We start from the raw sequence: 12,335 nt of genomic DNA, 5'->3' as shown, positions 1-12,335 counted from the left end.
GTGGGGGGCGAGCGGGAAGAGGGGCGGCGCGCCAGCGGCTAGAGAAAAAGTTTTTGCAAAAGGGAAAAAAAAGTTTGCGCTTCTCGCGGGTGGTCCCGGCTCGCGGCCCGGCGGGCTGGGCCGGCTGGAGGGCTGGGGGCCAGGTTGGGGGGTGGGGGTGGCCCTGAGGCTGCGCTGCTGTAGCCCTGTCCGCCCCCCCCTCCCCACCGCACACCCCCCAGCCCAGACTCCAGCCCTGGACCGCGCATCCCGAGCCCTGCGCCCAGACGGAGGTGAGAAGGGGGGCAGGAGGGGGACCACCTGGGAGCGGTGGGGGAAGGGACCTGAGGGGATGCTCTACTTGCGAGGGACACTGCCCAGCCAAGGCGGGAGACCTAGGGCATAGAGGCAAAATAAGAGTGGGAGAGCCTGGGATAAGATATTAGAAAGTTTGGAGAATTTTTTCAAATGTATCTCCCTTTCTCTGTATTTTTTTTCTTCTGACAGTCTGTGTGTCTCTGTCTCAGGCAACCGTGGATCTCTTTGTTTGTCTCCGCCTCTCCCACATGTTAGGAACATCTCACTTTAATGAGGTTGGGATGAAGAGGTTGGAAGGACGGTTAGCTGGAGGTCTGCATGGTAGAGGGGACTCCAGGTGTGATTGTGAGAGGAGGGCAGGAAGACATCAGTGTTTCTGAAAGGAGGCAACAGCTACGGAGAGTCTCCTAGATAGGGTGTGTGAGGTGACAAAACCACTGGGGGGCGGCTGGGCTTAAAGCTCTGACCTGTCTTGTGACAGATGTGCTTGCTGGTGCATGTATTTTGGGGAAAAAGAATTGTCTTCTGGAGTAGGAAGGGGGCTGGTGGAGTCAGTCTCTAGTTTAGGCCCTAGGAAGACTCCCCAAGGAATTTGGACTCCTGGGTCCCAATGGCTGTGGGCAGGGTGCTAAGGAGGAGCTGAGGAGACCTTGTCTTGACCCTCTGACCTCAAGACCACCAGGGCAGCTGGGGCCAGCCACAGGGAGACCCCTACTGGGATGGGGCGGGACCACTGGCCACTGCCTGCCTGTGCATCACCGTTGGCCCCCCCTCCCGAACGGGAGCTGGGGACCGAGGCCCCTCCTCTGGCTCAGACCACCCTGCCTGCCCTTGCTCCCCGCTCTGAAGCCTCTTTCAGGCCCCATGACCCCGAAACAATCCGTCCTGGGCAGCTAGCTCTGGGGACAGGATTAGGGAAAGGGGATCCTATAGACACTGGGGACTGAAGGTTTTAGGGCGCTGGAGAACTGCGGTCTTCGTAGGATAGGTCTTTACGGTCCAGGAGAGGGAGAAGGCAGCGCAGTTTCCCGCGGGGGGGGGGAGTTGTAAGGGCCGGAATAAGGGTGGGTTTTCCTTGGGGGGCGGGGTCCAGAGACACCCCCCCATTATCTCCCAGGCATCCCCTGCCAGGCAGCACAGACCCCGCCCTTGACGTCACTAGGGGGTTCCCGGGGGTCTGGAGGGGTTAACCCTTGGGAAGCTAGCTGGGACACCCGGGAACCTAAGGTGTCCTGGCCCCTCCCCCTCCCCAGACACACCTTATTTTATTTACCCTAGTCACTTTCTCTCCCAGTAGTTTCTGGATTCTTCTTTTTCACCCCACCAAGGGGACTCCCACTCTCCAACAGTGCCCCCCCCCCCCCCCGACGCACTGAGGGGAGGAGGGAAGAATGTGTCCCGCCTCTCAGTCCACCCTCCCTCCACTCCGCTGCAGCTCGCTCGACTGGGCTCCCGGGGCGGGCGGGGGAAGCGGAGCCGTCTGCAGCCAGAGCCTGCGGCGGCGACTTGGGTGGGCCGAGGAGGCACGGGGGCGGGGAAGGCGGGACCGGGAGAAGGGGGGCGGGGCCGACTCCTGGGAGTTGGGGAGCGGGGGTGCGAGGGGGGACTCTGGAAAATTGGGAGACACAGAGGATGATTCAGGGCTCCAGCAAGGGAACCCTGGAGCTCCCTGCCCCATCCTGCGCTCTCATCCACACCCCAGAAAAACTTAACTTTCTGAAGCTGGAAACGTTGGCGAAATCTTCCTTTCACTAATGTGAAGGGGAGACGTGGGTGGGCTGTGGCACGCGTGGGTGAGGAGGGATGTCGCCCAATTTCCATCTCGGCCTCCCCTATGGCTGGGCACTGGGGCAGGAAGATGACTGAGTAGGCATGTTTGGGGGAGTCTCTTTAGTTTTGGGGGGGTCGTTTGCTAGCCCCCGCCTCTTTCCCCTGGGTGAGTCATAGAGGAAAGAGGCGGGAGAAGTGTCCCCCCATCCAGCTGCCAGCCAGCTGTGCCCCCCCCAAAGTAGTGCCAAGGTCGAGTTGGGAGGTCTTGGTTGCAGGATCCGGATCTCCGCTGGTAAAGGAGGAGTTAGGAAGAGTACAGCCCAGGCTGCGGGGCTCGGGCTGGGTCATGGGGTCCGGGTTCCGCTCCCCATCTTACCCCCGCCCTCACCCTAAATCCCAGCATCCTGGGATCACCCACCGCGCCGGCCGGCCCGCTCCCAGTCGCTCTCCACCCTACCCCGCCCCACCCCACCCTCAGTCCCGGGAGACCGGAAAACCCGGGGTGGAGTAAAAACTGGAGTTTGAGGAGAAAAGCGGACAGCGGCACCCTCTACTCCCTCACTACTACTCTCTAATGGTTGACTTGTGTGTGTGTGTGTGTTTGTGTGTGTGTCTGGGTCTGTGTATTCTCCCAAAGTTTTCCCTCACAGCCCCTTTCCTGTTCCCGCAAAACAGACCAAAAGAGTTAGGCGGGCGCCCAGATTCAAACCACCCCTGAATAACACCAGCTTCCATCCTTTGTACCCAACAGAACCTGGAAGCTCTCCTCAGAAACTTTATCCCCTTCCACAGTTTTCTGCCTTAGAGAGGAAAGGACAGATCATCTGGGCTCCCTCCGGGCCCCGTCAGCCTCTTTGGGCTGTGGCGAGGGCTCCCTCTGCTGGACACTGGAGAGGTTGTAGACGGGCTGTCCCTAGGCAGCGAGCAACAAATGAAGAAAGGGAGAGGGGCTCAGGCTGAGCAGCCAGCCCAGTGCCTGAGGTCAGTCACTCCTCCTCCTGAGTTCCCCCATCCCACCCCTCAAAGCTGGCCCATGGTCAGAACAAGATGAAACAGAGGGCCCACGGTATAACACACACACACACACACACACACACACACACACACACACCACACCCAGGCAAAGCTCCCACCCGGTTCCCACAAAGATCCCCAAGACTGCCTCTACCTCTATGGGGCTTCTCTCCTTACCCTCCCCTGGCTGAGTGAAGCTCACTTCAACTTGATTTCCCATGGCAGATGTCTTGGAGGTGCTCTGCCCAGGGTTCAGCACCTGACTTAGTTATCTGACCTTCCATATCTCTCTCCTGCCTTTATAACTTGAAGATCTCCCTTCCCCTCCTGCAGTGTCCCCACACTCTCCTCTGAGACACCATGTTCAACTCGATGACCCCACCGCCAGTCAGTAGCTATGGCGAGCCCTGCTGTCTCCGGCCCCTCCCCAGTCAGGGGGCCCCCACCATGGGGACAGAAGGTCAGTGCATACACCAATCCCCGGACCTTGATGACTGACAGATCTCTCACCCAGTCCCAGGGATCCCTCGTCTATCGCCGGCCCCATGCCAGTTTCCCATATACAAAAAGATCTGAGGCCCCATGTCATTGGTGCTTGGAATATGGGATCGGGCCTTACCTGGGGTTTCAAGGTGAGACCTTATGTGTCCTCCATTCCCAACCCCCATTCCAGCTGTATCTCTTTTCTAGGACTGCCTGGCCTGCCCTTCTGCCACCAGGCCACCCTCATGTCCGGCCCCCACAGTTACGGGCCAGCCAGAGAGACCAGCAGCTGCACGGAGGGTGAGGCTTTGGGCAACATCTCTTTCCTTTCTGCCTCTTTGGGACTTGTCCTGAGGGAGAAAGTTGGAGGGCAGGGCATCTACTTTGGAAGAGGAATTGCTTGGAGATGGGATCAAGGAATCAGAGCATGATCAAGAGGTCACAGATGGGGTCAACAGGGCAGAGTCTGGTGTCATTTCTTTTGGCTGAGAGTCAGGACCCATGGGCTGCATGCATGAGGGACATGCTCCTTTACCGTATCTATCTCCCCTGTTTCCTGCCCCAGCCCCACTGTTTCCTCCTCCCCGGAGTGCAGTCAAATTGACCAAGAAGCGGGCTCTCTCCATCTCACCTCTGTCAGACGCCAGCCTGGACCTGCAGACAGTTATCCGCACCTCACCCAGCTCCCTCGTGGCCTTCATCAACTCACGCTGTGCATCTCCGGGGGGCTCCTATGGTCACCTCTCCATCGGCACCATGAGGTGCAGACAGCCTCGGGCTAAGAGGCCCCTAAAGGCCCTACCAAACCCCATTAAAAGCCTCAAGCCCTCCAAACCACCTGACCCTATTTGAATCCTTATCACTTCAAAGGCTTGGAAGCCCTGCTCAGTACTTCCCTGGGACTGCCTCAGCCACTTCCCGTACCGTCTTCCAGAAACCCTCCAAAGAGCTCAAGCACTCCTGAGGCTTTCTGAGATGATAGTCCTAAGTAACTGCCTCTCCTCCTCCTCCTCCTCAGCCCATCTCTGGGATTCTCACCCCAGATGAATCACCAAAAAGGGACCTCGCCTTCCTTCGGGGTCCAGCCCTGTGGTCCCCATGAGCCCACCCAGGGTGGGATGATGCCACATCCTCAGTCCCGGGGACCCCTCTCAACTTGCCAGGTGAGAGTCCTCATATTGTCACCTGATTTCCCTCAGGTCCTGGTGGGTGGGTGGTAGACTTTTTAGAGGAAAGGTGAATGAAGAACAGAGGATGTAAAAGTTTTCAGTGTCAGAAAAATTAAGGGGTATGGGTGCCGGGGTTCGCTCCTTGGGGTTGAATCAGTCTCTTCCAAATGAGATCCCACCTTTCGCCCCTCCCATTCACCAGTGCAGTCTAAGGAGGAAGTCTCTTCCAAACCCAGGGGTTCCAGCTGCTTGGGTGGGGGCACTCAGGGCAGGAAGACCTGGCTGGGCTCTCCCTTCCTCCTGCTCACTTCTCCCTTCACCATCCTCACCTCTGCCCTCGGGGAAGCTGAAGTCTGAGCTGGATGCACTGCTTAGCAAGCGCCCGGAGGAGCCCTTGGAAGGTGATATGTGCAGCCCCAACTCCACGGGCACACAGGTAAGGAGGAGTGGGGAGCTTTACCTCTGCAACCCGAGCGAAACAAAAGCTGTCACCCAGGTGACACTAGGATTTTCTCTCCTACCCTAGGATCCCCTGCTGGGGATGCTGGATGGGCGGGAAGACCTGGAGAGAGAGGAGAAGCCTGAGCACGATTCTGTGTATGAGACTGACTGCCGCTGGGATGGCTGCAGTCAGGAATTTGACTCCCAGGAGCAGCTGGTGCATGTGAGCCACAGGGGGTAACAGGAGTGCTGGCTGGAGCCTGTAGGACATTCTGGGTGGGACATGGAATCAGGCTAAGGGCAGGAGGTCAGAGGTTGGGTGCCCAGTGGGTAGGCAGAAATTCAGGAGGTGTAGCTTTGTTTTAGAAACTTGGAAGAACGGAGCTGTGGGCTGTGATGTTCTTCCTGCCTCTTCTTCCCCCATGACGGGAAGCCATGGAGGGATATGGTGGGGTGGGGAGGTCCAGGGACGGTCTCTTGTGGATCTCAGGGGCATAGGGAACCGCAGAGAACCTCTGCATCTTCTCCCTCAGCACATCAACAGCGAGCACATCCACGGAGAGCGGAAGGAGTTTGTGTGCCATTGGGGGGGCTGCTCCAGGGAGCTGAGGCCCTTCAAAGCCCAGTACATGCTGGTGGTGCACATGCGCAGACACACAGGCGAGAAGCCACATAAGTGCACGGTGAGGCACCCCCTCCCCAAGCTCAGGGTTCCTTTCTAAATCGGGGCTCCCCACCAAGGCAGGGCCCAATCTGACTTTTGCCTTCATAGGTCCCTTCCTCCATAAACAAATATTCAAAAATTGTATTTTATGACTAGGTTGGTATGAAGATGAACATATTGATATTATATATTAGAACACTTTCTTGGACCTAAAAGCTAATTTTTCCCCTTGTTTTTAAAAGAAATTAAAATATTTTTGTGGGCCCCTAGAAGTACAGTGGGCCCTAGGCACTGGGTCTGGAACTCTGCCTAATGGGGAAGCCCTGCACTGAGGACACACACTCCCCGGATGACCCCTCCTAAGACAGTCTGGGCTCCCCATGCAGAAGACGTGCCCTGGTTGGACCAGGGGCTGCTTGCTGCCTCAGCTCCATGTCCCTGCAGGCCGAGTTCCTCCAGCTACTTCTGTTCCCCCAGCTCTTGCCTGCCCTTGTCCCTGAATTTTGGGAATTCTGAAGCCCCAGTGCTCTCCCATCCTGAGTTATATTCTCTGATGTATGTCCCTTTTGAGATTCAGGATTCCACTAATCTCCATGTCCTTCTGTCTGAGAGCGATCCTTTGACCCCCATGTCCCCTAGTTTGAGGGGTGCCGGAAGTCATACTCACGCCTGGAAAATCTGAAGACACATCTGCGGTCACACACGGGTGAGAAGCCATACATGTGTGAACATGAGGGCTGCAGTAAAGCCTTCAGCAATGCCAGTGACCGAGCCAAGCACCAGAATCGGACCCACTCCAATGAGGTGAATGCCCCACTCAAGAGACCCTCCCCACTTAAAGAAGCCACCTACTGGGGAGGTTCCCCCATAAGAAATCCCTTAGCCCAGCACCCACTCCACAGAGGTGAGTTCCCCCTACCCCCGACCCATATAATTCACCTGAAGAAGGTCTTTCTGAAACCAAGAATTTCCACTTACCACCACTCCTCTAACCAGCCAAAGGGCTAAACTAAAATAGACACATTCTAACTAGAACAGACCCCCTGGTCCCTTCAACCCCTGAATTTATGAGGCCTCACAGACCTGTGTTCACCCCCTCATCTTTCCCAGGCCTGGGCTGTCAGTTTTCCTAATCTTCCCCTTGATCCTTTCATCCTTTACTCCAAGGGCCCTACTCTCATTTCCTTGGGTGCTATGCATTCCTCCCTGACCCCCCTGGTCCCCACTTACCACCACTTTTTCCCATTTCTTCTGAATTCTCCCGCTTTGATCCTTTTGCCTGCTGTCTTCACTCTCCATTCAACAGAAGCCCTATGTGTGTAAGCTCCCTGGCTGCACCAAACGTTACACAGATCCCAGCTCGCTCCGGAAACATGTCAAGACAGTGCATGGTCCTGACGCCCACGTGACCAAGCGGCACCGAGGAGATGGCCCCCTGCCCCGGGCACCGGCTCTTTCCACAGTGGAGCCCAAGAGGGAGCGGGACGGAGCCCCCATCAGGGAGGACAGCAGACTGACTGTGCCGGAGGGTGCCACGGTGAGGCAGCCCCTGCCTCCATACCCCCGCCTGCCCTGCCGACATACTTCTAGTCCCCTCCCAACGGGTCCATCGCCTCCTGTGCAAATCTCTCTCCTGTGGCCGGTCCCCCAGTCTCTCATCCAAGTTTTGCTCCTTGGGCTACCTCAAATCTAGGGATTTTAGTGTAATTAATTATTTCATGGGTTCAACAAACTCATATATAGGAATTAGTATATTATTTTAGGCCTTGTGCCTGTATAATTTCACGTACTCCTCACAACAACTTCATGAGAAAGGAACTTACTCTCCCCATTTTCAGATAAGGAAACTCAGGCATAGAGAAATTGTTCAAGGTCACAGAGCCCAAATTTGAGTCAAGGTAGTCTAGGCTCTTCTCATCACCTTTTGCCCTCGTCTTTCACTTGCTCAGCCCTCTCTATACCCTTAAGCAGTCACTGGGACACAGGCTTTAGCCACTCACCAAGTTCAGGGAACTGTGGGGAAGGGGGATGGGTGCCACCCTTAGCCCTCATCTTCCCCACAGAAGCCACAGCCAAGCCCTGGGGCCCAGTCGTCCTGCAGCAGTGACCACTCCCCAGCAGGCAGCGCAGCCAATACAGACAGTGGTGTGGAAATGACTGGAAATGCAGGGGGCAGCACTGAGGACCTATCTAGCTTGGACGAGGGGCCTTGCATTGCTGGCACTGGTCTGTCTACTCTTCGCCGCCTTGAGAACCTTAGGCTGGACCAGCTACACCAACTACGACCAATAGGGCCCCGGGGCCTCAAACTGCCCAGCTTGACCCACACCGGTGAGAGATGGGTGTTGGGGGTGGTTGCTAGGCTGGGATCTGGACCTTGCCTGGGGTTGGAAGAAGGACCTCACCCTTCAGGGCTGCTATACAGCTCCTTTGTACAATTAGAAAAACGTCCTCCTTCCTCAAGACGCTTTCCTTCCATCTATCAGAAAATTGTTGTAACATACAAAGTCTACGATGCAAATGCTTTCCCCTATGACTGTGCAGTGTACAACCTGTAGGACTGTTCACAGCGACCCTGAATCCCTGGTGACCCCGAAGCAGAAAGGGCATGGGTGAAGGAGGAGACAAAACTGAGTGGTTAGAGTTAAGAAGCCTTCCTTGGGATTCCAGGACAAGGCTATCCCTTGGGGGAGGCAGGGTGAGACTCAGAGGGCTCCCTGGCCCCCCTGCCTTTTCTACCTGTCACTTGCAGGCACTCCTGGGTCCCGCCGTCTGGGCCCCCCTGTATCTCTTGACCGCCGCAGCAGCAGCTCCAGCAGCGTCAGCTCAGCCTATACTGTCAGCCGCCGCTCCTCCTTGGCTTCCCCTTTCCCCCCTGGTTCCCCACCAGAGAACGGGGCATCCTCTCTGCCTGGCCTCACGCCTGCCCAGCACTACCTGCTCCGGGCAAGATATGCTTCAGCCAAGGGAGGTGGTACCCCACCCACTGCAGCACCCAGCCTGGATTGGATGGGAGGTCTACCTGCACCTCCCTGGAGAAGCCGAGCCGAGTATCCAGGATACAACCCCAATGTAGGGGTCACCCGGAGAGCCAGTGACCCAGCCCGGTCTGCAGACCGCCCTGCCCCAGCCAGAGTCCAGCGGTTCAAGAGCTTGGGTTGTGTCCACACACCCCCCACAGTGGCAGGAGGAGGACGGAACTTTGATCCCCAACTCCCAACCTCTGTCTACTCACCACAGCCCACCAGCATCACTGAGAATGTCGCCATGGATACCAGAGGGCTACGGGAGGAGCCAGAGGTTGGGACCTCCATGATGGGCAGTGGTCTGAACCCCTATATGGACTTCCCACCTGCTGATACTCTGGGATATGGGGGACCTGAAGGGGCAGCAGCTGAGCCTTATGGAGCTAGAGGTCCAGGCTTCCTGCCTCTTGGGCCTGGTCCGCCTACCAACTACGGCCCCAACCCCTGTCCCCAGCAGGTCTCCTATCCTGAACCCACCCCAGAAACATGGGGTGAGTTCCCTTCCCACTCTGGGCTGTACCCAGGCCCCAAACCTCCAGCTGGAGCCTACGGCCAGTGTCCTCGTCTTGAACATTATGGACAAGTGCAGGTGAAGCCAGAACAGGGGTGTCCAGTGGGTTCTGACTCCACAGGACTGGCACCCTGCCTCAATGCCCACCCCAGTGAGGGGCCTCCACACTCACAGACTCTATTCTCCCACTACCCCCTGCCTCCCCCTCCCCAGTATCCCCAGTCAGGCACCTATACCCAGCCACCTCCTGATTATCTTCCTTCAGAACCCAGGCCCAGCCTGGATTTTGAGTCCCCTGCTCATTCTACAGGACAGCTCAAGGCACAGCTTGTGTGTAATTATGTTCAGTCTCAACAGGAGCTGCTGTGGGAGGGAGGGGGCAGGGGAGATCCCCCAGTCCAGGACCCTCTCTACCAGAGTCCCAAGTTTCTGGGGGGTTCCCAGGTTAGCCTGAGCCCTGCCAAGGCACAAGTGGCTACATATGGACCTGGCTTTGTACCTAACTTGCCCAATCACAAGTCAGGCTCCTATCCTACCCCTTCACCATGCCATGAAAACTTTGCAGTAGGGGCAAACAAGGCTTCCCATAGGGCAGCAGCACCACCCCGACTTCTGCCCCCACTACCCACTTGCTATGGGCCCCTCAAGGCAGGGGGAACCAACCCCAGCTGTGGCCATCCTGAGGTGGGCAGGCTGGGAGGGGGCCCAGCCTTGTACCCTCCTCCTGAGGGGCAGGTGTGTAACCCTCTGGACTCTCTTGATCTCGACAACACTCAGCTGGACTTTGTGGCTATTCTGGATGAGCCCCAGGGGCTGAGTCCTCCCCCCTCCCATGATCAGAGGGACAGCTCTGAACATACCCCACCTCCTTCTGGGACCCCCAACATGGCTGTGGGCAACATGAGTGTCTTACTGGGATCCCTGCCTGGGGAGACACAGTTCCTCAACTCTAGTGCTTAAGGAGTGGGGAATCACAGATCCACATTTCCTAAGGGGTTTCCATCCCCACAAAGAAGTCAGGAGGAGGAGCCATAGCCCCCTGGAATACCCCAGGGATGGGAGGTATGGGCTGGGGCTGTACAGTCTAACTATATTTGGGGAGGAATTTGATAATGACACTGTTTCCTGATAATAAAGGAACTGCATCAGAAAGAGCCCTGCTTTATATGTTATCTTGGGGGAGGGGTGATGACAGGGAACTAGAGAAGCAGGGGTTAATCCATCCACTTCCCTCTTTAGAGAAGCTTCCTCACCCTTTCCCAACCCCTCAGGTCAGACTCACAAAGATGGAGACAGTCATCTGGCAGACAGGATTTAAAGGGATATCCTCAAAGATGGAGACAGTCATCGGGCAGACACAGGATTTAAAGGGATATCCTCAAAGCAGAACAACCCCCACCAAAGGCTAACCAACAGAAACCACCGGAAACACATTTTCTCTTCTACCTTGCCCCAGTCAGTGGAAGAAGCTGGTGTAGTCAGTGAGCATCAGCTGGACGAGCTGCCCAGGGTAGAGGGCATGGGCCGCTGGGTCAGATGTCTCCTGCTCCGGTCGAAATAGGGTTGGTCCAAACACAATTCCCAGGTTGTGGGAGGTCATGCGGTTCTTGTCTGAGTGTGCTATCACCCTGTGGGCAAAGGCCAAGAGACAGGGCCATAGGGCAGCAGCCTTGCCACTGCAAATAAATCTAACCCTTCAGAGGTTTGAGGAAGAGTTCACTTTGGGATCCCTCCATGCCGGGGCTGAAGAAAATCAAGGAGAGAGCCTCCAGGGGGACGGAGATGAAACCAATGGAGAAGCCTTCACGATACACCTTGAAGATACAACCTAGGATACACCCACCTCTCCCCAACTTCAGAGACTGCCCCTAGAGTCCTCTCTGCTCACAATTTGGGAGGCTTTAATTCAAATGGCTATGCTCTCTCAGAGGTCACTGCCCAGGCCCAACTCCACCTAATAAGTCATCCCTACTGTCCCAGTGAAAGATAAAGAAGCAGAGGGAAGGAAGAGGGTGAGATTTTCCTTATTTCTCTCGCAGCATCCCCAGGCTTGTCTTGATCCCCAGTTCCCCATTTGATGCTGACTGAGCAAAGGCTTTGACTCTGGTAATATGTGCTCTGCACAGAGGCTGCTTATTTCCTCCATCACCCACTAAACTCAGGTGTTTCCCTACCTTCACCCCATCTGAACACAGAGTCCCAGCTGCAGGCCCCATCCCACCCTCTCTCAACATGAACAAAGATGTTCAGTCTTCCTGACCTGCATAAATGCTCCAGGAGGTACTGTAGAGTGTCATGGTTGGGCTTCGGCATTGAGCTTATTAATTCTTGTATTTGAGAGAGGCGCTGTTCTGATTCAGAGAGTGCTAGAGAGAGAGTGATGGGAAGGGCATGGGAGTGAGGTTAGGGAAGGTGCTAGGGCAGGGTGGGTAAACTCACTACTCTTTCCCATGCTCGGTGAAGACATCATTAATCTATCACAGCTTTCTTTTTTGCTGAGCCCAACTGCAACCTTAGAATTCTTTAAAACTCAGCCCTCTAAACACTCACCAAAACAACAACTGGATTTGGCACATTAGTTGAAAGTTATTTTCCATCTCTGTGCTCAGGATGGGACAGAAGAGTATAAGGGAACCTCTACTCTATTCTTTATCACTCATGCTCCCCCCTCTTCCCCTCCACCCCACATCAAGGGTATTGCCCAAAGCTCCCATCCTTTACCAAGGGCAGCACGAAAATGGGGCAGCAGCAGTGGGGGCACCAGAGGCTGGGGTAGCTCCCTGAGAAAAAGCTTCAGGGCTCCAGTGATCACATGAATGTCATCCCACTCAGCACTGTCCAAATCTAATCGGCCTTCTGGAAGGAGAAGGAGGTACAGAGGGGCTCAGAAATGGCCAGAGGGACCCAGAAACTGAGAGATCAGGAGTCTGGGAAAAGATTCAGTTAAGGCCGACCACAGG

At 56.0% G+C, this 12,335-nt stretch overlaps 2 protein-coding genes across 4 annotated transcripts in view; one reads left to right on the top strand and one right to left on the bottom strand.

The window, feature by feature from the left end:
- Positions 1-211: 211 nt before the first annotated feature.
- Positions 212-10,527, top strand: GLI1 (GLI family zinc finger 1). Of its 3 annotated transcripts, XM_007467671.1 has the most exons (12): positions 222-272; positions 3,415-3,541; positions 3,772-3,864; positions 4,130-4,325; positions 4,583-4,727; positions 5,080-5,169; positions 5,260-5,397; positions 5,708-5,857; positions 6,478-6,642; positions 7,145-7,375; positions 7,902-8,169; positions 8,591-10,527. In XM_007467671.1, exons 2-12 carry the CDS (start codon positions 3,442-3,444, stop codon positions 10,333-10,335), a joined length of 3,321 nt encoding a protein of 1,106 aa, XP_007467733.1. In that variant the 5' UTR covers positions 222-272; positions 3,415-3,441; the 3' UTR covers positions 10,336-10,527. The 3 variants fall into 3 exon arrangements, with proteins under 3 accessions (XP_007467735.1, XP_007467733.1, XP_007467734.1); XM_007467672.1 differs by lacking the exon at positions 3,772-3,864 and having other exon boundaries at positions 4,160-4,325; XM_007467673.1 differs by lacking the exons at positions 3,415-3,541; positions 3,772-3,864 and having other exon boundaries at positions 212-272.
- A 304-nt stretch (positions 10,528-10,831) lies between these two features.
- ARHGAP9 (Rho GTPase activating protein 9) overlaps positions 10,832-12,335 on the bottom strand; it is an 8,200-nt gene continuing 6,696 nt past the window's right edge. The window contains exons 17-19 of the mRNA XM_007467796.1: positions 12,097-12,231; positions 11,636-11,741; positions 10,832-11,003 (exon numbers count right to left, since the gene is read on the bottom strand). Of these exons, the coding sequence (XP_007467858.1) occupies positions 10,832-11,003; positions 11,636-11,741; positions 12,097-12,231 (413 nt within the window). The remainder of the gene's footprint in view (positions 11,004-11,635; positions 11,742-12,096; positions 12,232-12,335) is intronic.

The sequence above is a fragment of the Lipotes vexillifer genome, unplaced genomic scaffold (assembly GCF_000442215.2).
Source record: "Lipotes vexillifer unplaced genomic scaffold, Lipotes_vexillifer_v1.1 scaffold387, whole genome shotgun sequence".
Lineage (NCBI taxonomy): Eukaryota > Metazoa > Chordata > Mammalia > Artiodactyla > Lipotidae > Lipotes > Lipotes vexillifer.
The sequence above is the reverse complement of the archived record's forward strand: the minus strand, read 5'-3'. Positions and strand labels throughout refer to the sequence as shown.